Genomic DNA, 26,332 nt, shown 5'->3' with positions numbered 1-26,332 from the left:
GAAGACATCCTCCTCACCAAAGGAGATCAACTCTTTGTGCCTAGGTGGGGAAATTTGCATTGAGAAGTGATCAAGGAGTGCCACGACTCAAAATGGGCTGGCCACCCTGGAGTATAAAGCACGACCGCAATCGTCTAAGCTTCATATTTTTAACCGCACATGAGAGATGACATCGAGGCCTATGTGCGGACATGTCTTGTTTGCCAACAAGACAAAGCGGATCACCAACTTCCGGCAGGATTGTTGGAGCCCCTGCCCATAGCATCAAGGCTTTGGGAAAGTGTCACCATGGATTTCATTTCGGCCTTACCCAGGTCTGAGGGGTGCGGAAGCATAATGGTCATGGTCGACCGCTATAGCAAGTATGCAACTTTCATCACCACACCAACCGATTGCAAAGCAGATAAGGTTGCCCGTAAGATGAAGAAATGGGCTGATTCTCGAAGGCGCATGTCGAATACAAAGAAGGCAACCAAGTGATGGTGAAGCTCCTACCCCAACAGTTCAAGACTTTGTGGAAAGTCCATAAAGGGTTAGTGAGACGATACGAGGGGCCTTTCGAAGTAGTGCGACATGTCGACAAAGTCTCGTACTAACTTCGACTTCTGCCGATACTCAAGATCCATCCGGTCTTCCACGTAAGTTTGTTCAAGCCATACCATGCAGATGCGGAAGACCCAAGCCGAGGTGAGTTAAGACGTACCCTAACTGCCGTTGTCACAACATTTTACAAGGACGTAGATTATATAATCTTCGATCAAGTCATTCGAAGACGGGGCATACCGGCATACAATGAGTACTTAGTGAAGTTGAGGAATCCCCCCGAAAGCGAAGCAACGTGGGAACGTAAAGACGACCTATGGCAATTCGTGGAGCATATCTAGAACTACAAGCACAAGAACGCGATAAGGACACTGCGAGCATAAGTGGGAGAGGATTGTCACGGGCCGCTCAATTTTGCCACCAACGGAGGCTAATTCTGCGTGCATGGGTATGTTTAGCAAAAGTCCGCCTCGAACCGAAGTGCGCTTAAAAACTGGGATGTACTTAGCACAAAAGGCGAGATGCACTTAGAAGCGGGATGCGCTTAGAAGTGGGTCGCCAATATAACAAGTCTTCTGTGGCCCAAGATCTAGACTTCTCTACAATTTGTAAATAGTTAGAACTTTCTAGGATTTTTCACTTAGCCCTTAGGAAATATTTGTGCAAGTTGCATGGAAACTTCAAGAACCTTGCACCCAAGTCTATAAATAGGGGTGAGCCCTCTCATTTGCCCACCAACCACCACACACACAAACACTCAAGCACACATACAAGCTCTCTTGTAATTTATTCTGTGTGTAATAAAATATATTTTAGCCACATTGCTCTCTTCTCTCTAGCATTTTCCACAAAGCATTCTTGTTTGGCTAGTTGAGAAGTTCGAAAAGGCTTACTTAGCGACTTGTATGCTAGAAGTCGCCTAAGTGCCGCACGGGTTGCTGCACAATAAAAACTCATCCCGTGACACATTACTCATATATTCATATACCAGTAACCTCATGGAATCCTCAATGCAGTAACCAATTAACCAAATTAAGTTCTTGTGATGAGTTAGGCTGATCACATGCATCTCTGCTCGAAATTCTCTCTCACAATCCGTCACCATTGACCCCAGCCTCTTCACGACTACAAACTTTTCACCTTTGTGTAAGGTCCCTTTATAAACTGTTCCAAAAGAGCATTTGCCCACACTCTTCTTTGAATCTGTTGGTTGCTTTCTTAAGCTCATTATAAGAAAACGAGCATGGAATTAAGTCATTAGTCAAGCCAAAGTTTCCAATTTTCAGCGGCCATTTCTCTTTAACAAGTCGGTACTGGTAAATGAAAAAAAAAAAGATGGCAAGGAAAACACATGAACACATGATGAAGCCTACAATCAGTACCAGAACTAGTACTATTTCCTTTTTGCTAGTGATTCTATCCGACAGTATAACGTCGCTTTTGAATTTTTTTATGCTCATCTTGAAATAAGCTTTGGATGAGGATGACTCTCCTTGACGTGTCCGAACAGATTTTAGTGGAAGCTTGTGTTTCATGCAATAACCTGATTCGTACAAAGCAGCATCACATTCACAGTCCTCTAAACATGATTTTCTGCACTCTTCTTTAAGCATGTATTTCCTAAAATATGGATAATCATCCCATGTTATATTAACTATAGAAGTCATGTTATATGCTGCACTTCGATTGGTACTTCTGCATCTTTCTTTAATGAAGTTCCTAGCACATCCACTAGAGATTTTGTTAATGTTTAAAAAATCCATTCTAAGAAGACAACCACACATGGGTTGGTTGTCATACCATGTGCAATAGTTGTTCAAAACGCAAAAGTTCTTCACATGACACAAATCCTCCGGTTCTTCCAATTCAACATGGCCTAGAGTTACACAGTAAATAACTGAGCTATTATTATTGAAAGACGAGTCAGAGTACAGTGACCAGATTTCTGATGTGCTGCTGTTAAGAAGCAGCAGTCTGGCATTATTATCAAGATATAGATGAAATTGTTGATGGTTGTCAGCATCATTGGCTTGATAGACGTCAATATTATCATCTATAGTATTTTTGGGGTACAAAAGAAGATTTCCATCAACTCGCATATTCAGACAATACTTGTTTGGGCATTAAAAGGGCACTAGCTGGGCATGTCCCAATTTCCTAGTCCTCAACCAAATGTTATGAGTAGTTTTTTGGTGGAAGTATTCTCCGCGGTACACCTAATGACCGATCAAAGGCATGTACCGACTAGAAATATGTCACCCAGAAAGAGGGCACAATCTCATATCAATGCAACAGTTTCGCCACATCCCAAACCATTAGAAAAAAACACGACACCCCACGTCGCCCACTTTTGACTATTGAGATCCGTAAGGACCCTTGATCGCCCAAGTATGACGGGCGTGGGAAATGTTCTAGGGATACTGGATGATTGCTTATAAAAGGTCAAAAAAATAGAAGGGAGGGGGATAGATAAAAAAAAAAAAGGGAAAACTCTGCCAATTTGATTCCAGCATTTATTTCTAAAACACTTTTCTTTCATTCATTTGTGATTAGTTTGCACGTGTCTTAAAATACAACATTTTTCCTGAAACCCTGAGTACTGACTTAAGCATCGGAGGGTTTTCTCCGAAAAAACCACCAGTGCCTCTGATTTGTTTCTATGAGCGCAAGTCGTGAAGGAATAGGGAAATTGATTTGAGTCTCTAGGTTCGTACAATTGGGAAAGCATTAGGAGTGCAGTGTTCCAGTCATTGTCAGTACAACCATTGGTAATTCAATTTGGTCTAGCAAAGGATGACCAGATTTCCGCATCAATATTTTGGCGCCGTCTATGGGGAGGTGAACGAAAAACTACCACAAATGTAGCAACTAGTGGCATAAAGGAGAACGAGTCATTATAGATATGGCGAGGAGTGGCGTTCAAGGGGGGTGATAATGAAACCAATGAGATTATCACTCTTTGAGAAATAGCGAATGAAGCTAGGGAAAGAGTGATGCAAGAACGGATGGAAAAGCAGATGGAGACCCTTACCGCCATACTACATGAGCTGAGGAATGAGAGAATGAAGGATTATAAGGCTACAACGATTAGAGACGAGGTTGTGGCGGAACCCAGCTATCGAAAGCATGGGAATGAGGAGATTCCTCTGTTAGGGGGACAGCCCGATGGAGCGCATGCTCATAGAGATGCAGTCTAGACTCTGGGAGAGCATGGGAATGAGGGGAGAGATCAATCCCGCAGTGGGCAAATCTGTGGAAGTGGTACCCGAGGAGCAAACGTTGAGGAGAATGAGCTCAGATTACGGTTGCACAACATTGAACAGGAGCGTGATCAGGTTGCAGCACGTGATCCTGGTCGGGCTTTGGAATTAGAGGGGGAAGTGCGACTGTTGTGAAAAATTTTAATATACTTGTAAGCGCACAAATCTAGAAATAGAGTAGTGGTAACGAGGTCGATCCCACAGGGATTTTTATAAATTGAAAAATCTAATTTAAATCTAAAATTACTATTAATTCCAACCTAGTTGACCAAATTGAGTTTCTAAGAAAATTAAACCAATTCAACTAAGAAAGCAATTAAAATAAAGGAGAATTCAATAAGATAAAAATTACCAAGGTTTCGGAATCAACCACTATTCAATTAGTAATTATCTAAACATTAATTAATCCCCAATTTTAGAGTGACAACTCGAAATCAATTTATGTCATCTCATAAATATAACAATTAAGTCCAATTAAAATTAATCTTGTGTAGGTTCTTTTTCTGCTTAATAATATGACATCTAAGTATCTCATGTAAACATCTTGAATAACAAAGAGTCAAAGTTTCCATAAGCACTCTACGTAAATAATTTAATAAAAGATATAGAATCAAAGATAATCATGTATAAACTTTATAGATCCAATCATAGATTTAATTGAATATTAATCATAATAATCAATAATGCATGACAGAATTGATGAAAAGATTTTAATAACATCCAATTAATCATGTGAAATAAAAACCATAATCATTAAAGAACATATATAGGGAATTAAATAAATAAAAAGATAATTATTTCATTGAACATGGTTTCATCTTTAACCTCAGTATAAGAAAATTAGTTAGACATACTTGAATAAGGAGCAACAAAAGAAATAAAATCAGCCATGAAAACGCGACTGCCCTCCTCTCCCAAAAGCCAAAAGCTTAGCTTTCTTATATAGCCTGTAAAATGGGCCCCACCTTGTCAATTCTAAAGCTAAAAGGGTTTGGCCTTTTATTTGTTTTGCTTCACTCATGTGGGCACTTTAAATTGTAATAGGTTTCTTTTTTCCATTTATGAAAGCCAAGTGGGGTCCCTTCTTAAAGCTAAAATCAATTTCTCTCTTTTGTCCGCATGTGCATGATGAATTAACTTGTTGAATTCGGTTCCTTGGCTTGATTTCCACATGCATGTATGTCTAATTCCTTCCAAAAAATCAATTAATCTTTAATGCTTCCAAAATTGAGTTCGTTTATGTCCTTTTTATCCATAATCTCCAATTAATCCCCTATTCAATAAAATAATTTAATTAATTAAAAATAACAAATGAAAATAGCTAGCAATTATATAATTAAGGGTAAAATATGTATATAAATTATGTTCATCAGCGACAATTGGCACATGTGATAGATAAGATGCAGGGCAGAAGAAAGCCCCCTAGCTGGAGAATAATGTTGGATGACGAATCTCCACTCTCAGCGGAGATCATAGGCACTATGATCCCGAGGGATTTCCGTTTCCCCGACCTCAAGTATTGCAGGAAAAGTGACCCGTTAGTGCATATCGAGCGCTTCAACAACATGACAGTGGTTCAGGGGCTAACGCCAGCATAGAGATGCCGAGTATTTCCCCTGACGTTGGAGGGGCGAGCCCAAGACTGGTACCGCAAGTTGTCAAGCGAAAGTATAAAGGGTTTTGAACAAATGTGTCAAGAGTTAGCCGAGCAGTTCCGAGGAGCAGTAGCCCAAGAGGACGATATGATGGAGTTAATGGGAATGAAGCAAGAAGAACACGAATAGCTGAGGGATTTTGTGAAAAGGTACCACCAGGCCATACTTGAATTGGAAGCCTTCAATCACCCTCAGGCGTTGAAAGGGTTAAAAGAGGGAGTGAAGATAGGTCGACTCTGGTACAATCTAGGAGTGTTCAGAATCCGATCCGATCCGTTCAATCCATTCGATCCGTAAAAATCTGATCCTGGGATTGGTGGATTGGATTGGATTGAAATTTTAAAAATCCACAGTCGGTGGATTGGATATGGATTTACTTCTGTGAATCCGCAAAAAAAAAGATATTTATTTATTTATTTTTAAAAATATTATAAATTTAATTAAAAATATTATAAATGTGACATTACATAGTTACATAAGCACCATAACATAACTTAGCCATTACCTAATAAAAATATATTACAAAAAATAATTAAATAATCAAATATACAAATATAACTTATAAAAATTATAAAACAAAATAAAAACAAAGTCACATACACTAGCAAAAAGTAAAGTAATCAAGTCACCAACAATTTGCAAAGTCATCCAAAAGTAAAGTAACATAACGCTATTGTCAAAAAAAAAAAAAGGTAACATAACCCAAAAGTAAAGTAGCATAACGCCAAAAGTAAAGTAGCATAACGCAAGTCAGTGGTCACTAACAATTTGCAAACAAAAAAACCCTAAGCTTCCTGCTTCCCTGCCATTACACGCACTAGCAACACCCAGTTCGATACACTCTAGACATCGATTTGAAGGACATCGGCCGCGCGATTTTGGCATTATCAAGCCATCTTCTTCCCTGAGCCCATCAAGCCACTTCACAATCACTGGTTCCAGCCAAAAAATTTCACCATCACAGCCTTCTCACTCCTCGAACCCTCGTGGCTCTTTTGGGTTTTTGTGTGTTTGTGCAAAGACCTCACCAATTGAGATAATTAAAGTTAAATTCTTACTTTCTTTTCGAGCTTAATGATATGACTAAATAAAATAACAAAAGGATGAATTGTTGGGATAAAATTCGTTAGAGACAGAAGCAAGATAAGTATGGGCTGTTAACTTAAGTTTGTTAAGGAAATAGTTTAGACTTTGTTTTGTGTAGGAGTGTGTAATAAGGCTGGCTATACAATAGCTTTTTATTATTTATATGTATCGGCTTGAAGTAGACGGGTGTGGAAAAATTATCTTAACATTTTGATTTCAATAAAGAGGAATTCCCCCTGGAAGTGGATGCTAGTTTAACTTTCTTGTGTTTTTTTCTTCCAATACTTATCACTTAATTTGTTCCTGTTATTTTTCATAATTAATTTTAATGATTTTTGCTATTATTAAACAAGAATTTTGTGTTTATGCAAAGACCTCACTGATTGAGTTAATTAAACTTAAATTATTACTTTCTTTTTAAGCTTATTTTGTTCCTATTATTTTTCGTAATTAGTTTTAATGATTTTTCATATTGGTGGTGTAGATGACTTCTCAACTTGATAAAGGAAAATGCGTAGCTGTAGATTCAGCTCCCCCAAGTTCTAAATCATCCAGTAATGTTGAAGGTACGCCTAATAAATCCACTAGTTTAGAAGCTTGTGAGCATTTTATCTAATTAAGTTCTGTTTTTATTTGTCAAAAGTTGTGAACAATTGGAATGGTGCAATCTTAGGGGGTCAAAATATGCATTTGAGGTGTAGTGCACATATATTAAATCTCATTGTTGCAGAGGGGTTAAAAAAGTATCATCAGTCGATTTCTAGAATTCGCAATGTTGTAATATTTGTTAGATTTTCACCTTCTAGGACACAAAAGTTTAAGGCATATGCAGAGCGAGAGAAAATTTCGTCAAATAAGTTGTAGTGTCTAGACGTCATAACTAGATGGAATTCCACTTTTTTCATCTTAAAGGCTACTGAAAAGTATGAAAAAGTATTTGATCGGTTAGAGTTTCATGATGCACAATACATTCGTGAGTTTTGTTTGAGTAAGCCAAAAACGTGTCCTTCTTCAATTGATTGGGAATATGCTCATTATTTCATTAAATTCATGAAGGTCTTTCATGATGCCACTTTGACATTTTTGGGTTCTTTATATGTGACATCCAATACTTTTTTGCCCCAATTATGTTTGATTCATACACAATTGCAAGCTTAGAGGGATAATAAAGATTTATTTTTGAAGATAATGGCTGAAAATATGACAAATAAGTATGATAAGTATTGAGGAAATTATGAAACAGTCAACCCTTATTTGTTTGTTTCTATTTTGCTTGATCCACGACATAAAGAATGGTTTTTGAGATATTGTTTTGTAGTGTTGTTTGGTGAATTTAAAGTTAATTAGTTGGTTGTTAAAGTGCGGAATAATTTAAATAGTTTATATGAGGAATACAAATTGCTTTATGGTGATGATGTGGAAATAATGGATGTAGTAAATGATGAAAAGGAATTAGAGGTTGATACTGAGGTTAGGCAAGTGTTTGATTCGGGTTATATGAGGATTTTAAAAGATACTTTTGTAGAGTGCAAAACAAAAGTGGATCTTTACTTGTTAGAATTTTGATGTATTGGATTGGTGGAAGATTAATTCTTCCAAATCCAATTTTGTCTTATGTTGCTCGAGATATTTTGGTCATGCTTGTTTCCACTGTGGCATCTGGGTCAGCATTTAGCATTGGTGGGCGTTTTCTTGATCCACATTGGTGCTCACTATCTACAAGGACGGTGGAGACACTAATTTGCACACAAAATTGGCTACGTTCAACTCCGATAAATCTTGATGAAGCAATAGATGAGATTGAACATATTGAAACAGGTAAAATGTAACAATTTAACTTTAATTTTATTTATTGATTATTATTTGACTTTATATTGTTATTCTATTTTAAAAATTGACATTTTTCTTGTCTTATACGTGCAGAGATTATAGGAGCTGACAAGAACATATTTGATGAAGCTCGATGGCATTTGATGGGATATAAGGGTAAATATTTATAAATTTGTTTATTAAATAAATTTTTTTACTTGTTATTTATATCAATTATGTTTATTTTGTTTAGGTTAAAGTACGAAACACAAATTAGAGATGGACATTTTTCCTTTTGGTGTGTTTTATTTTGAGACTTTCAATGTATTATTGTGGCTTTATTTGAACAATTAATTTTGGTGTTATATTAATGTATTATTGTAACTTTATTTGAACAATTAATTTTGGTGTGTTATATTTTAAAACTTTGAACGTATTATTATAGTTTTATTTGAACAATTAATCTCGATGTGTTATATTTTGAATGTATTATTAAAACAAACAATTAGTTTGTTTAAATTTTATTCAATTTTAAATTTAATTAGTAGTAAAATTATTTTTATATTAGATTTTGTTTTTTTAATTTCATTAGTTTATGGATTGGAGATAACTAAATTTTTAATTCGCAAATCAATTCGCAAAATGATAGATTTGGATATGGATTGAGTTAAATCAGTATCCGATCTGCATACGTATGGATTGGATATAGATTGAGTCAAATCCGTATTCGATCCTCAGATATATGGATTGGATTTGGATTGAATTTAATCAATTCGTGGATTGGATTGGATTGAAAAATTATAATATGCAAAATCATGGATTGGATATGGATTGGTATCTAATCTGTAAAATCCGATCTGCGAACACCCCTACAAAGTCGTCTAAAAAGACAGTGATGTTGGATTTTATTGTTGTGGAAGAAAATAGTCCTTACCAGATGATATTTGGGCGACTATTCATGAGGGTAAGCCAGTGTGTGATGTCCACTCATTACTTGGCATTGAAATATAGAGTAAACGGGATGGTAGGCGTAGTGAAGGGTGACCAAAGGATGGCAAGGAGCTGTTATGTTACAGCTGCAAAGGAGACCTTACAAGTTACTGCGCTCAATAGTCAGGGGGACTCCAAGAAGGGTCGGCAGCAGCCAGTTTAAGCCAGGCAGTAAGGGACGGGCTAGTAAAGTGCTTACAATCTCATGCAGATGTATTTTCCTAGTCGCACGAAGATATGCCAGAATTGATTCGAGGGTTGCTTGTCATAAGTTAGTAATCAAAAAGGGGGCTAGGCCAGTGAAATAGAAAAAGAAATGTTTCACTTTTGAAATTATTTTAAAATTAAAAATATGTGTAATATTATTAGTGTACTAGATGGATTAAAATATTTATATTATATTTGCATTTATTAAAAGAATTTTGAAATCAATCTTTTAGTTATTATATTAAAGGATATTATGGTCCAAATGAGATCTTGATGGCTTTAATTAAAACCTCAAGAGTCTCCACGACTATTTTTCCAAATTTTAGAGATGTTGATTTCCTTTTCGCGAATAATAAAACAAACATATACATTCATAGTTATTAGATTTATGTAAAATTTAGATAAATTTCATATTTAATATGAAAATGCAAATTGCACTTAAATGAAAAAAAAATTAGCAATTCATAAGAATCTCAAAATAATATAATAAGAATTTACTGAAAAATAGTTATTGATAAAAACTAGGAAATGATTGTGATTGTAATATTTTTTTTCCCCTCCTTACTCATGAAATATTATTGTTTGCTAAATTACAAAAAAAAAATTATTTGAGAACTGTAGAGAGAGAGAGAGAGAATCCTTATTATTTTAGGGGAGGTAGGTATAATATAACTTTACTTTTAGATAAAAATAAGGGAGATTCTCAATTTCCCCTACTGTAATTAATATATATCATTTGACCCCTTATGTTTTTATAATGACCGATAACCCCTGACAACATAGGTTCACAATACTACTTTTATTTTCAAATGCCCTTTTATTCATATTTATTATAAATTAAATAAATCACATGAATGGAAATTAAAATAAAAAATTAAGTATTAAAAATAAGAAATATATATTTTGATGTGAAAAATTAATAATAAAATATTTTTCTTGTACTTTTTTATTTTATAAACATTTTCTTATAATAAATATTTTAAAATTAAATGTAAAAAGCACAAGAAATTATTTATTCATTTATTATAAAATAAATAATAAAAAATTTTCTTGTGCTTTGTACATTTAATTTTAAAATATTTATTATAAGAAAATGTTTACCAATAAAAAAGTACAAGAAAATTTTTTTCTTATTAAATTTTTTATTTAGTTTCTATTCATATGATTTATTTAATTTATAATAAATATAAATAAAAGTGTATTTGAAAATAGGGATGATATTATAAAATTATGCTATCAAGAGATTATTAACTATTATAAAAACAATAAAGAAATAAATAGTATACATTAATTACAGTAGAGAGAAATTGAGAATTTCCCTAAAAAAATCTATTAATATAAGGTTCCAGCTACTTTGCCCAAGGGCAACTAACCTGATATTTTTGTCTTGTACCTAAATCAGCCATTAGATTAATACCAATCCAATCTGATGGCTTTCACTTAAATGGCTTTAGTGGGACGCCGGCACAGTAGGTCGAGTAGAATCGGGTGTTATCCACTCTTTCTTCTGCTCTGTTCCCTCTCACTTTGTCTCTCTATCTCCATCATCAAACATAGATAATTTCTTCTTAATTCTCTAATTGTGAATCCAGTCGAATCACATATACGTAATAAATCAAATCTCATTAATCAAGTTAACCATCCATGAAATGAAACTAAAGCAATTAGAGACTTGATATTCTCCTAACCCCAACATCCTCATTCACCAAAACCTAAGTTATATGCTAAGTCTAAGAAAAATTGTTTTTGTGCGCAGATGGCATAAAATAGAAGCACAAAGCAACGACCATGAGTTGGAATATCAGTTGCCTACCGTGAAAGATAGCGAATCCATTAAAAGAATTAATTAATACTTTTTAGTCAATTATTCATTCAATTGCTCGGCTTGTAGGATTTTGGTTATAAATTTTGGTTTCCATAAGAAATATGACAGATAGTTAAGGTGTACTGACAGGGTAACTGGATACGCCTATATCACTGGAAGCTGATTTGGCATTGGAGTTTCAATCGACGTGGCATATAATGTCTAAATAATTGTTGTAAAAGATATTTAGGTTCTGTGACATAATTGTAACTTTATGTGATGATTAGATAATTACTCAAAACACATAATGATTGGATGACTGACGACCACGATAATAAGTAATTGTTATGGTAGTTATTTAGGTGTTTAAAGTTACTCCTATGAAGCCAAATGCCCAGAGGGGCTTAATTTTTTGGCTACCATCCTATTAAGAACAACAATTGCTTTCATTCATGGTTTGTGAGTGGAAGCTTAATTTTTTAAGAACAATTAAAGATATTTTGAGAATTGATGCTCTTATTTATTGTCCTTGGATAAGATGCAACATAACTTTGAAAGACTCGCGTTGCTTGTCAAATAAGTAGAAGATAGTGAGAAACTATTTTTCGGTCAACCTTAAGTTACAGTATATGTAACCTAGCAGCTGCCATTTTATGATGCTTTTAGTTTGTGAATTTTAAAAATCAATAAGCACGGAGGAAAGGAGAGGAGAGGGTGGAGGAAAGTGAGAACAAATTGTTATAATTTATTTTTAGATTAAGGGCACTTTTGTCTTTTTAAGTGACAATAGATGACACCAAAGGAAAATTTACTTATTTATTGGTCAATTTACGGTCAATTTTATTTGGGTTAACTATGTTTCTTGCAATAATAGAGTCGACTAATTTTGTAATTGAGACAGAAGAATAACTTCATCAATATGAAGTACAGTAGAAGCTTGTTAATTTATACCTGATAAATTAATAATCTCAATTAAATAATAATTTTTGTTAGTCTCAATTTGGGATGAACGTAAGAAATTAATAATATAATAAATTTATTAGATAACAAATTTTCAAAGAAAAATCTTGTTTTGCTATAGGATACAATTAATATATAACTTAATAATTAAATAATTTGAAACTAAATACGTATGATATGTCTATAAGACTTTTGAAAATAAGTTTCCAATGTTGCTTGCTTCTGAAATTAATTTCGACTTGTAGCCATTGTTATATTAATTTATATTAATAAATTATTATTAATTTATTGATATAATAATATTTATTAAATTAATAAATTTTTTATGGTCTCAATACTATTAATTTATTAAGGTTCTCGTTGTGTATTGGAATTCGTAACATACAATTACAATGGATTCCTTGACTCAAAAATCATAATCGTACGTGACAAAATCCTTCAATTCATAAAAAGAATGAGAGTTAATTCATAAAAATCAAATAAAAAGTGTGTTTCAGCTACTCGAAGGAGTTATGTTACTCATTGAAAGAATCTGTTTGGTTTCTTCTCTCCCTCGTGTCCAAATGAGAGCAAGAATTGAGAGTAAATGTTTGTAAAAGGAAGTCCCCACCCTTCCCCAACCAAATCTTTGTTTTATCATGAAATTTCAAGAAGAAAATTATTAATTTTCCCTTGAATTGTTTAAGTGTAATTGGATGTGATCAGTGATGTTGTCATGTGGGTGCAAATAGGTATTTACAAGGACACTTCACGATTGTCAAATCCAGGCTTATAGCAGACAATTGTGATCTCTAGCTGTCACACATGTTTCCTCTATTATTAAATTTACCGTAATTTTAATTTATCATATAATTATTTTCCCTACCTAACCATATTATAGTAACAAATGACTTCTTTCGATTTTCCATAAATTTTCCGACATATTCTTTCAACAATTATTTGTTTCTAATGGGTTGTAGTAATGGCACAATTGTTGAATAAATTATGCTTCTAGTTGTTACAACAATTAACTTATTAATAGTTCTATTTGTGCTCAGAATTTTGCATAAAGTTCACCAGCCAAAAAACTGGAAGAACAGGTTAATGAAATCTGTAACGTGGCTGCTCGAGGATTTGTTGGGTTTCAGTAATTGATATCCTAACAGTCGACAAATTTGGGATTACGTTCCCTCTTAGGCAACATAGTTTTAGTTATAATGATATACAGTAAAATCTTTATAATTTGATACTCGATAAATTAATAATCTTTATTACATAATAATTTTTTACAGTCCCGAGTTAAGTCAACGGCCTAAATTAATAATTTTAATAAATTAATAAAATAATATTTTTTTTAAAAACCTTTATGCAATTCTGTTGTCCAATTATAGCATAAATTAATAATTTACTAAACTTACAAATATCATTTTTATGATATTTTATTAAATAAAATATGACTATTGTTATTTTTTAAAAATTTTAAATATAGATAGATCTCATCTCTATTTTTACTTATTACTTCTAAAAGTTGTAAGGTTGAATTTTGAAATTGCAAGAATTTTAATTTTTTCATTAATTTAATTTAAGCTTAATAGATTAATTCATTTTAATTGATTAGATCGGTAAAAAATAATAATTTTTTAGTTGATTAAAATATACATTTATTGAATTTTATACATATTCTATAAATTAATAAATTTTATACACAATAATCCCAATATCATTAATTTATTGAGATTTTACTGATTTGTTTCTTTTAAAATATGTGAACTGTTTTAGGATAGCGCGGCCATAATTACTGGATCGTCAATGTTCAACCATTTGGCTTTCGAGTAGAACTTTCCAAGGAAAAAAAAAAAAAATTGATTGGACTTTATTGCATATCCAAAAGACTCCACCGACAACACCATTCAATCATTCAGCTGCCTTTACTGACTGCGTCTTTGGTTTACATCACCATTACAGGACAGCATGAAGAAAAAACGTTGCATCCACATTGTTTTCTTATTACTTATTTAATTGGATCAGGATTTTGTCACGTCTGAGTAGAATTCACGAGATTAGTGATGATTAATAAATAACAATTAACAGAAGAATCGTCTCCATCCTTAAGATTTTAGCAAACGTCTATATCTTTAAAATTGGAAAGATCTTATTAGAAAGACTCTAAAATTTTTAATAAAGATTAAAAAATTTTCTTTTAATTATAATATTCTTTAATTTTTTTAACTCAAAAAATTATCTCTAAAATTATAAAAATAAAAATATTTTATTAAAATAAATTTAATAATATATATTAAAATAATTTTATTATTTATTATTTTAATATAATATTCTTTAATTTTTTTAACTCAAAAAATTATCTCTAAAATTATAAAAATAAAAAATATTTTATTAAAATAAATTTAATAATATATATTAAAATAAATTTATTATTTATTATTTTAATATTTTACATACTTTATTATGTTCAAGTAAATTCATAATAAATAAAAACATAATATTAAAATAAATATATTAAAATTTAAATTCTTTTAAATATTATGTAAAATAGTAATTTTAATATTATTAATACATGAGATATTTATTAGTTATAAAATCTATTTAACCCAAAGATTTATTTGAAATCCTTCAAATAACTAAAAATAAATTATTAGAACAAACATAAAAATTACATATTTCAAATTAATAAACATAATATTATTAAAACTATTTTAATAGTTTTTAATGTCCAAAGACTATTTTAATAGTTTTTAATGTCCAAAGACTATTTTAATAGTTTTTAATGTCCAAAAACTATTTTAATAGTTTTTAATGTCCAAAGACTCCAACAACCATGCATTCAACTACTCAGCTGCGTTTTATTGACTGACACTCGGTTTAATTCAGGATACGAAGAAAATCTGCTCTAAAAGCCCTTCACTTGAAGTTTTTTTTTTTTTTTTTTTTTTTTTGAAGTTGCATCCATCATGTACACATTTTGAGCACAGCCTAATAAAAACCCTCAAAGTTTGAACACGATAAATTCCTTTTCCATGAGCTGCTTGCCACTTTCTTATAGCATAAGGAAAATTCTCGTTTGTCCGAATGGGTGCCCGAATAGGCAAAACCAAAACGATGTCGTTCTGAGTTTGCGGTGTTTGGCCGCCCATTCGAGCAGTCGCATGATTCGTGGCTTAATACTCCTAACTGTTAGCAGCCTTATTATTTGTTGTTCCTTAATTAATTAGCTGTACCACTGCTAAATTGACAGGCAATATGAATAGGAGTGTCAACTCGTGTTCTCGTGTTAAATTTAAATAAATGAATTGACATGATGTTGAGGTGGTCCACACCAAACAATGAAGAAAATTTTGTATTTTGTGTGATTTAAAAACCCATCACATGAAGTTGAAACAATCGTCCACACATTCTGAGCACAACATTGAGCAGCCGTATCTTGTTCCCCGCTTCACGCTCAAACATGCTAAATTCCAATTCCATGAGCTGCCTTGCCACTTTAGTATGGTGCTTTAGCTTGTTTTCATTGCTTAATTCTGATAGTTGTTTCGCCCTTTCAAACGAGACAGATCGTCTTGCTTTGCTTGCCATAAAGTCACAGCTTCAGGATCCACTTGGTGTTACAAGTTCATGGAACAATTCTATCAACTTGTGCCAATGGACAGGCGTGACTTGTGGTCATCGACACCAAAGAGTAACTGAGTTAGATTTGAGAAACCAAAGCATAGGGGGTTTCTTATCGCCTTATGTTGGGAATCTCAGCTTCCTTAGAGTCATCAACCTGGCTAACAACGATTTCTATGGTGAAATTCCCAATGAAGCTGGTCGTCTGTTCAGGCTTGAAACTCTATTGCTGACAAATAATTCTTTTTCTGGTAAAATACCCACCAATTTGTCCCGTTGCTCTAACCTCATCAATTTCCGTGTCCGCCGAAACCACCTTGTGGGAGAAGTTCCAGTAGATATTGGTTACAGCTGGTTGAAGCTTGAGGTATTATCCTTTGCAGACAATCAGTTAACAGGCCAGTTCCCACCTTCCATTGGGAATCTCTCAGCTCTTCAAGTAATTAATATTGGAGTGAATGGATTGAGTGGGAGATTTCCTGACTGTCTAGGTCAATTAAGAGATTTATACTACTTCAGCATAGAGGAAAATAACTTCTTTGGTACGTTTCCTGTTTCAATTTTTAACATCTCTTCCCTTCAGACGATTTCTTTAGCGTTTAATAGATTCGAAGGAAGTCTTCCAGTTGACATAGGTTTTAATCTTCCGAATCTGGCATATCTAAATGTAGGACAAAACAATCTTACAGGTACTCTCCCACATTCACTGTCCAATGTTTCAAACCTTAAGGGGCTTGAACTGTTTGATAATTCTTTCAGTGGGAATGTGAGAATTGATTTTGGCAGTCTCCTGAATCTAAATTGGCTCAATTTGAAAGACAATAATTTAGGTGGTGGAACAATCAGTGATCTTGATTTTGTAACCCTTCTCACAAACTGCAGCAAATTGGAAGCGCTTGAAATTGGTTCCAATAGATTTGGAGGAGTGCTACCACATTCGATAGTCAACCTCTCAACAACTGTGACCAGTATTGACATGCAACACAACCAAATATCTGGCAGCATACCTTTTGAAATGAAAAATCTTATCAAATTGAATGCCCTTTATCTGCATTATAACCAACTAAATGGCATTATTCCTCATACCATTGGTGAACTCAGAAACCTACAAGCTATGAGCTTGTCTGCAAACAACATGACTGGGACCATCCCTGACTCTCTTGGCAACTTGACATTATTGACTGGTCTTTGGCTAAGAATCAACAACTTGAAAGGCGGTATACCCTCATCCCTTGGGAATTGTCAAAATTTGATGGAATTATCTATTTCCCAAAATAGAATCACTGGTGCCTTGCCAAAACAAATCCTCGGCATAAAGACCCTTTCAACTCTCCTAGATCTGTCTGATAACCTTCTTGGTGGTCCTATTCCCGTAGAAGTTGGAAACTTGAAGAATCTAGGTGCCTTGTATGTATCTAGAAATCAATTTTCCGGTGAAATTCCTACTACTCTAAGTTCTTGTACAAGCTTAGAATATCTTGATATGCATGAAAATTCTTTCAGCGGTAGCATTCCTTTTGCTTTGAATTCTTTGAAAAGCATTAAAGCGATAGATCTCTCATGCAATAATTTGTCAGGTCAGATTCCAAAATATTTCGAGAATTTATTGTTCTTGGAACTCTTAAACTTGTCTTATAATCACTTTGAGGGTGAAGTACCAACAAAAGGAGTTTTCAGTAGTAAAATTAATATTTCTCTACTTGGGAATGAGAAGCTTTGTGGGGGTTTAAATGAACTGCACTTGCCACCTTGCCATTCTACTAGACCAAGAAAATCAACAGTCACTCTTCTCAAGGTTCTGCTTCCTGTGATTGGGTCAGTTCTCATCTTATTAACATGCCGTACTGTTGTTGAAAATCGAAGAAGGAAACTTGCACATAAATCCTCAAGCACGTTGCGGGTGGAACAACGATTTCCGATGGTTTCCTATGCGGAGCTAAGTAAGGCAACAAATGAATTTTCATCATCAAACATAATTGGTCAGGGAAGCTTTGGCTCCGTGTACAAGGGGAATCTTGGTGAAAATGCAATGCCAGTAGCAGTGAAGGTAATGAATCTTAAGCAAAAGGGTGCAACCAAGAGTTTTGTTGCTGAATGTGAAGCATTAAGAAATATTCGCCATCGAAATCTCATCAAAATCATCACTGTTTGCTCAAGCATTGATTTTAAAGGGATTGAGTTCAAGGCTCTTGTTTACGAATACTTGCCATGTGGAAGTTTGGAGGATTGGCTGCACCAGAGCAATGATCAACTTGAAGCAGGCAACTTAAATCTCATTCAAAGACTGAACGTAGTCATTGATGTGGCTTCTGTAATTGAATATCTTCACCATCACTGCCAACCGCCAATTGTTCATGGTGATATAAAGCCAAGCAATATTCTACTTGATTATGACTTGATCGCCCATGTAGGTGACTTCGGGCTTGCAAGATTTCTTTCTGATCGCTCACCTTGTACAATTCTTGAAACTTCATCAAGTTCAATTGGGATAAAAGGAACTGTCGGTTATATAGCCCCAGGTATTTATATTCATATTTGACACTTTGTACTTTTAAATAATGTTAATGTTTGATTGTTAGTATCTAACACAAAGAATCCGAAATGTCTTTTTCCTTTTCAAGAGTATGGCATGGGCGGGGATGTGTCCATGACAGGAGATGTGTACAGCTTTGGAATCTTATTGCTAGAGATGTTTACAAGAAGACGGCCAACCGATAACATGTTTAATGACGGTTTGACTCTCCATGAATTTGCCAAGATGTCTCTACCAGAAAAATTAATGGAAATTGTTGATCCTTCTTTGTTGTTGGACTTGAAACCAAGGGCGAGCAACTCTAGTAATCCTGGAAATTATGGAGCCAAAATCGAGGAGTGCTTGGCTACTATAGTGAAAATTGGAGTTCTGTGCTCAATGGAATCTCCATCCGAGCGAATGCAAATAATAGATGTCGTGGCAAAATTAGGTGCTGCTAAGGAGGTTTTTATAGGTAGGAGGGCGTGATTTGTATAAATTTCCAGTCAAAGTTATTAATCTTTAGTCTCATGGAATAATATTAAATTATATCGGAGTGTAAAATCTTATATTCCCGCTGAATGCATGTTACGATCGATCTGTGCAATGCTTTTACTTTCGATTTCTATTTTTTAAAACATGATAATCTACTGCTTTAATATACACTTTAAAAATTACTCTAAATACTTATATTTTATTAAAGGGTGGGGTTATTTGAATTAAGTAATAACTCTCTACACCCATTTACTCTATACACTCCATTAACAAAAGTATGAAATAAGAATTTTCATCTTTAAACTTTCTGTAATTCAAAATTAACCCTAATTAAAAACCTCAATATTTTATTTCTATACCTCCAAAATTTTGTCCATATTCATCAAAATCTAATTTCATCTTTTTTGTTTTAGTATCTTCTTTTCCATTCTTATGATTCCCCTTTTTATTTATTTTTTTCCTACGATTCCTTTCTATAAACAGTAATCATTAAAAAGAAATCACCTCCGGTATAAACAATCATATAGGTTATATATATATATATGTATTTCCAAAAAATGACAACATCATCTTGATTTATTTGGTGGGCCTTTTTGTTTTAACAGTATTCATGAAATCTGATTTTTTTTTTTTTTTTTGTCTTTGGATAGTTTATGAATATGATTTTTATAATTTCTTTACTAGAATATTTGTTGATTTCTTTTTTTTTTCCACTAGAACAATGAGAAAGGTTGAACTCTATGATCAAGTAAATTGTATTACTATAGGTAATTTTCGTCAGTCTCCATAATTCCATTTACATTGCTATTCTTATAAGGCTGCAATTGCAATGAATGATAAACAGACTATTTAAATTTACAAGATAACATGGATGTGGAGAAGACAAAGAAACGGAAGAAGAAGAAGCAGAAGAAGAAGGGTGTTAAAAAGGCTTATCTTTGTCTTAAATAATAATTTTCTGTATGGTTCTTTTTGTTATATTAAATTTTACAAAAAAAGGTACAAAAAGTATTTTTATGGTTTAAATAGCCCCATCCTTTATTAAAATAATTTATTACAGAAATACTCATCATGTGAATTACTATTAAGAACAATTTATTATAAGTCATGTATATTATAATTATTTTGAATACTTATGATATAGTGCACTCATTATTCAATCTGTAATTCTTTTGCTTTAAATATTAAAATTTTATTTCCAGCATCTTGAACAAAACTTACTTGGACAATGAGCAAATCAATATTTTAAAATATTTTGACTACAAGATTTATGAGACCCTTTTGATTTTCAAAATAAGAAAAATGACATCTACACCCCTAAGATTTAGGAAGATGGCCATTAAGACCCTAAGTTTTTAGTAAGAGATACAAAGACCCTTCTTTTTACCATCATACCATTTGACTTTATAAATTCCAAAAAAATTGACTTGAAAATTTTATAATAAACAGAAATATGGTATTGAAATAAATATAATAATACATACATTTTAATATTTAAAAAATATTTTTATATTTCACAATCTATTAGACATATTTTATTATAATTAAAGTAAATTTTAATAACAAATAGAAACATAATACTATAGTAAATAAATTAAAATTAAAATTATTTTAAATATTATGTAAATAATAAATTTCGTATTTATAATAGGGATATATTTTGCTAATTGTAAAATCAATTTAACCCAGAAAATTATTTAAAATCTTTATAATAAATACAAATATATTATTAAAATAATATAATATTTTAATATTATTTTAAATGTTAAAAATAATTTAATATTATTAGTCTACTAGATAGACTATATTATTTATATTAAATTTGTATTAGTTACAAAACTTTAAAGTTAATTTTTTAATTACTAAATTTAAAGGGTATTATTGTCAAAAGGGGGTTTTGGTATTTTTCAATAAAAAATTGAGGGTCTTTATGATCATTTTTTTAAATCTTGAGATTTAAGTGTCCATTTCTCTTCAAAACATTAAATTGAAATAAACTATTGTGAAGATGGTCAAATTTTTTATTTTGATTTGAAAAAAAAAATGGAAAATAGGGAGGAAGCTGAAACTGAGCCCATATAAACTGCTGCATCCAGTAGCAGCATCATCTAGCTTCTTTTTTTTTCCCCCCCGTTAAATCGCCATTTCTTTTCAGTTGTTATTGGGGGCAAACAAAATTCATTCTTCTTGATGTTAAAAAATTTGGGAGTGCAAAAATCATTATTAAGCATATTCTATAGTAAACAAAAATAAATAACTAAAAATTATGTTTAAAAAATTTCTTTACAACTTCAATTGAATCTGTTTGTTGCAAGTATATGCTAAATTTTTAATTTTTAAATCTTTTTCTGGCTTTGCTTGATAGTTTTTTTTTTTGGTTGTTTTGAGTGAATTAATTTAAGTGGTTTAAATTAGAATATTTTTAATATTTTAATGAGTGTACAAAATAAAATTTAAATTCTCAAATTTAATAAATAAGTGCACAAAATAGCATAATATTGAAAGAAATTTTTAAAGTGTAAAAGTTATATCATTTTTCTTATCACTATTAGCATCAATTAGTTAATGATAAGAAAAAGACCGGTGCTGTTATAGCACCTGATATTTTTAGTGATTGACTACAGTTGACCAATATGATGAGTACATTTCTACCATTTTTTCAAAAAGTAAATAAAAATGAATGATTTTTTAAAATACCCCTAATTGATGCTCTAATTTGAATTCGGGACAAGAAAAGGGTTTTGGCGCGCCTTGATGACATACAATCTAATAGAGACTCATTAGTGATTACGAACATTAATCGGGGTTGTAGTGAAATTTACCCTAACTAATTATTTAAAATTAATATTTTCGTAAATTTTCATCGCATGACACGTGTCACGCACTATTTATAACCTCGCGCAAAGGGAAAGCATTAGAACACGGTAGCAACTCGGCCTTACCCTGATGAGTTTCCATTATTTTATCTTTTGTGACAGGACTCTTATGAGTTTCCAGAGCAGAAATGGAACAAAACAAACTCTCAAAAAACAAAACAGTGGGAGACTATGCATTAAAATCAAAAATTGGAGAGAGTTCAAATTCACTCTCAACAGTGTGGAAAGCGGAGCACTTGTCATCAGGTGATGTGGTGGCCGTGAAGCAAGTTTATGTTGAAAAACTCAACAAGCACCTCAAGAGCTGCTTGGATTGTGAGCTCAATTTCCTCTCCTCTGTCAATCACCCCAACATAATTCGCCTTTTTGACGCTTTCCAGGTGAGCCCTTTAAATGGAAATTTCAGATTCTTAATTGCCTTTCTTGCGTTTGTTGAATTTGAGTTTCTTTGATTTGGGTAATGTAATTTATTTATATTTAGTTCATTGGTTTTGATTTTTAGCCTGTTTGTGGGATATCCATTTAATTATCTTTGATAAAGGATCGTCCCGTATGATTTTGCTTGATTTGTTGTAAGAGCATAACTGTCTGCTTAATTTTTTTAATTTCATTTTTGGATAAGCTGTTGGATACTTGTCAAGTGTTTGCTGAATTGCATTTGTTAACTGATTGTTCAAATCAGCTTGGAGGTCTGAAAATGTATTTTTAGATTTTTCTTTAATTATTTTGGAGATAATAGTTGTTAATTTAGTGTAGATTTATCTTGGAATGCAGATTCATTAATTCATTAGCCTGTTGGTTAAGTTGATTTTATCAATTGGATATTCCATAAATGACCATTATTTTTTATCATGACATGGAGATGCAAATTGCTTATTAGAGAAAAGGATGGTCTTAATGTTCAAACTATGCTATTTTTTGTGGTTCTTTTATTTTCTTTTCTGACTATTTTTAGCTAACTTATTTTATACCTTGAATTGGAAAATGCAAATGGTTGATTTTAGCTAATCAATTTTATTATTTATACCTTGAATTGGGGATGCAAATAGTTTATGTAAGATAAGATGTGTTGGAATTAAGCATACTTTTTGGATTTCTATTTTCCTGTCCCTCATACACATTTTTGTTATTAAATGGTCTGGCGGCATGCCCGTTGCATGCAAATTACAATTTAAAATAAGTGATTTCTTGATTGTCCAAATCTGTTCGTACTTAGGCATATTTGTCTTAGAGCTACACCATTCCCTTAATAAAGAAAGCCGTATAGGCTGTTGCAAATGATATATAAATCATTTATGTAACGATAGTACTATGACAAATTGAAGTTGGCTGCCTCTGCTGTCAGGCTGAAAATTGTATATTCCTTGTGGTTGAGTTTTGTGCTGGGGGTAATCTTTCATCTTACATTCGGCTGCATGGAAGGGTTCCAGAGCAGACTGCCAGAAAGTTTCTTCAGCAGCTCGGTAGCTCATTACCAGCCTTTGGTCAATAGTTGTGCATTTTTGTTGCTCCAATCACTTCCCTGTATCAAGTAAGATATAAAAGAATGTGACTGAATCCTTGATTCCTTGTTGCAGGAGCAGGTTTGGAAATTCTAAATTCTCACCACATTATCCATAGAGATTTGAAACCAGAGGTATGAAGAGTTATGTGTTGTGGTTTATTGTCTTGAATTTCTAACTTATTTGGAAAATTTTGTTTCTCTAAATGATTCTATGAACATGGAAGATGCCGCTTACCATTAGTTGTTTGCGCAGTGTGGCCCTGTTCTTGTTTGCTCTTGCAGTTTTTCTGTGAACATGTTGTATGTCATCCCCTGCACCTTCTACTTCTTTCTTTGTGCTGCTACCTGGTTCTCTCTGTTCCATGAGAAATATACCATGAATAACTAAATGAGAGTCTTGGTTGGTGCTAATCATAGAGGATGGAGTTCCCTAGAGGATTGTGGTTGCTTTATATGGTTTGCTCTTTAGTGTGTTTGTCAAGAAAGTGATGAAATCGAGAAAATGAACAATCTTGCACAAGCTTAAAGTTTGATGAGCTACTATTTTGTGCTCCTATTTTGGGAAGTTCAAAGGAACTTTGAACGTCGTCAGTGATTGTATAGTTGTCACTAAACTGCCAAATTTTCAGTGTTTCTACACATGAATTTTCTTTATTTTAATTTTATATGTTTTCATTTTAAAACATTGTATGTTTTCGAGATTGTAAGTTTTTAAATTGACTTTGCTGTTGCTTTTGGTGGAACAGAACATTTTACTATCTGGCCTAGATGACGATGTGATGCTCAAGATAGCAGATTTTGGTCTTTCATGGTAAACTTTTAGTAGAAGGATACAAATATATTGTGCGAGGATAGTTCTTATTTTTGACAATGTCCTGGAAGTGTGTTTGAATGTTGACTTTTTCTGTTCTTTTGTTTCTATTGTAGTTTTAAAATGTAAACATTATGCAGAAGTTTCATTCTTGAAAAGTCTGGAGCTTAAAATTGACTGTTTGCTTCATATTTTAAGCAGCACCCTGTATCCAGGCAATTACGCTGAGAAAGTTTGTGGATCCCCATTATACATGGCTCCTGAAGTTCTCCAATTTCAAAGATATGATGAGAAGGTGAATTTCTTTGTTTCCTAGATATTGATTCTGTGCTATTAAAATGCATCGGAATTTACTGAAAGTTTTAAAACTTTCTTTGTAGGTTGATATGTGGAGCGTTGGGGCAATTCTTTTTGAGCTTCTTAATGGCTACCCACCTTTCTCTGGTAGGAATAATGTCCAGGTAGCGTATTTTTGCATAGATTAATATTCCTAACAGTGAGCTAGCTTGAATCTTAGCTAATAAGTTTTTTTTTTTTCAGTTGGTGAGGAACATCAATTCATGTAAGCATCTTCCATTTTCTCAGCTTATCGTCCCTGCTTTGCATCCAGATTGTGTTGATATGTGCTTAAAGCTACTTTCTGCAAATACAGGTATCATCTACTCCATATTTGAGCTTCATATATTAACATTCACCAGATAATTATACTTTTATTTACTCCTGGTTTATTGCAGTCATCCCTTACAGTCTTCTCAATTCATTGCAGTGGATCGTTTGTCCTTCAACGAATTCTATCACCATAGATTCCTGAGAAGGAATAGTGCAATACTAAGAGCACCTTTTCATATCCCATAACTCTGAGTCTCTGACTTCCCTTGTGTATTGAATTGGGCATCCTTAATTACGTCTCCTTTGACACCTCCTTCAGCATATCAGTTGCTTCTCAGAATGCTAATATTTCTACATTGCAGACATTGTTGACCTCATTTACATTGACGTCAATCGAGGTTGTCTTCATTGTATCTTTTGGGGAACATTCATAAATACTTGTTTACCAGTCTAGTACATTAAGAAAGAACTTTTCGCTTAGGTTTTATTCATCATCACCAAGGTTTAGCCATCTAGGAGTCCCTCTTGCATCTTACATGTCAACCCAAGTTATTTATAATGTTTTGAATTTGTCCAAAAGTGATGGTTGCCTAAAAACTGGTTCGAGATTTTGCCTCTGTAAATTAAATGGTGGTTAGGTGTTTGCTCTTGTCAGAATGTATTCATAACTCTGTAAAAGTGATATGTACTCAGTTGCTCTATATATTTTCTGGTTGGTGACTACATCTTTGTATATAATTAATTTCATTAAAATTTAAAACAGCCAGTCATGGCAAAAGTAAATTTATTCATGCAAAGTTTTGCTGGACGGGTGTGCAAAGCGTGATATATATATTTTAACATGCTGCAATAGAGCCACATAGTCATACAGTACTCGGAATGAGCTTGCCACCAATGGTTAATGTCGGTGTAGCTTTTAATGATACAGGTACGTCATCTCGATTTGCAGTCCAAACAGTTGTATTTCCTGGAGGACTGGCTAACCAAATTCCTACTGAAAAGCCAGAGCCTTATTTGTAGAACCCAAATTCAAATCAGCCTGAAGATGAGTGCCATGAGCTGGGTTGCCTGGAAGGTGACAGTGAAGAGCCTACCCTTATTGATTTTGGTTGGCGGTGGTGATGTTGTTGAGCAGTAATAATTTGCAAAATGGTGAAGAGTCATACTAGCAAAACAAATGCAGAAGCCATGAGAGGAGACAAGGACTATTCACGAAATCAACTTTCCTTGTTTTTCACCATTAACAATAGCTAATACTACTGCTATTTTCCACTACAAAGAAAATTAGTATGTTGACTGACATGCTGTATGGAAACATCACAGAGATTGTACATCTTCATTTGCAGGGCAGTAAAAGTTTAAGAAAATTATTTTCAACAGCATACAGAAAGCCTGCGCCGCCATGGTATATCAACGGGTAAAGTTTGATTCATGACTTCATCAATGGTGTGTGTATCATTTGGTGCGCCGAACGAGACTAGAAAATATAAGTTGAATTGAAGGGCAAGTCTACGGTTACTTTGATTTAATTGTCCTATTTCACAACCCAGGTGACCTTTTTGGTATATGCATACGTAATGGTAGTATTTGGCTAATATTTGCCACTTC

General features: G+C 33.1%; 2 protein-coding genes across 7 annotated transcripts; both read left to right on the top strand.

Annotated features, from left to right (window-relative positions):
• Nucleotides 1–3,548: 3,548 nt before the first annotated feature.
• Nucleotides 3,549–18,918, top strand: LOC18037373 (putative receptor-like protein kinase At3g47110). The gene is made up of 8 exons (XM_024181245.1): nt 3,549–3,734; nt 3,867–3,923; nt 7,029–7,110; nt 7,905–8,019; nt 8,130–8,362; nt 8,468–8,530; nt 15,863–18,436; nt 18,539–18,918. Exons 1-8 carry the CDS (start codon nt 3,549–3,551, stop codon nt 18,916–18,918), a joined length of 3,690 nt encoding a protein of 1,229 aa, XP_024037013.1.
• A 2,940-nt stretch (nt 18,919–21,858) lies between these two features.
• LOC18036903 (serine/threonine-protein kinase ATG1t) lies at nt 21,859–26,332 on the top strand. Of its 6 annotated transcripts, none has more exons than XM_024180884.1 (8): nt 21,859–22,180; nt 23,146–23,284; nt 23,378–23,436; nt 24,051–24,115; nt 24,314–24,410; nt 24,496–24,576; nt 24,656–24,767; nt 24,850–26,332. In XM_024180884.1, exons 1-8 carry the CDS (start codon nt 21,929–21,931, stop codon nt 24,924–24,926), a joined length of 882 nt encoding a protein of 293 aa, XP_024036652.1. In that variant the 5' UTR covers nt 21,859–21,928; the 3' UTR covers nt 24,927–26,332. The 6 variants fall into 6 exon arrangements, with proteins under 6 accessions (XP_024036652.1, XP_024036653.1, XP_024036651.1 ...); XM_024180885.1 differs by having other exon boundaries at nt 23,146–23,263; nt 24,882–26,330; XM_024180883.1 differs by having other exon boundaries at nt 24,317–24,410; nt 24,882–26,330.

Source organism: Citrus clementina, unplaced genomic scaffold (assembly GCF_000493195.1).
Source record: "Citrus clementina cultivar Clemenules unplaced genomic scaffold, Citrus_clementina_v1.0 scaffold_7, whole genome shotgun sequence".
Lineage (NCBI taxonomy): Eukaryota > Viridiplantae > Streptophyta > Magnoliopsida > Sapindales > Rutaceae > Citrus > Citrus x clementina.
This window is presented reverse-complemented; position numbering and strand designations above follow the sequence as displayed.

Bases quoted from the DNA above. Each gene is read 5' to 3' on its own strand.
- LOC18037373 (XM_024181245.1), top strand. From the start codon at position 3,549: ATGGAAAAGCAGATGGAGACCCTTACCGCCATACTACATGAGCTGAGG. The intron at 7,111-7,904 runs GTACGCCTAATA...TGGTTGTTAAAG, and splicing joins ATCATCCAGTAATGTTGAAG to TGCGGAATAATTTAAATAGT. The intron at 8,531-15,862 runs GTAAATATTTAT...CAAACGAGACAG, and splicing joins GCATTTGATGGGATATAAGG to ATCGTCTTGCTTTGCTTGCC.
- LOC18036903 (XM_024180882.1), top strand. From the start codon at position 21,929: ATGGAACAAAACAAACTCTCAAAAAACAAAACAGTGGGAGACTATGCA. The intron at 24,577-24,655 runs GTAGCGTATTTT...TTTTTTTTTCAG, and splicing joins CTGGTAGGAATAATGTCCAG to TTGGTGAGGAACATCAATTC. The intron at 24,768-24,881 runs GTATCATCTACT...AATTCATTGCAG, and splicing joins GCTACTTTCTGCAAATACAG to TGGATCGTTTGTCCTTCAAC.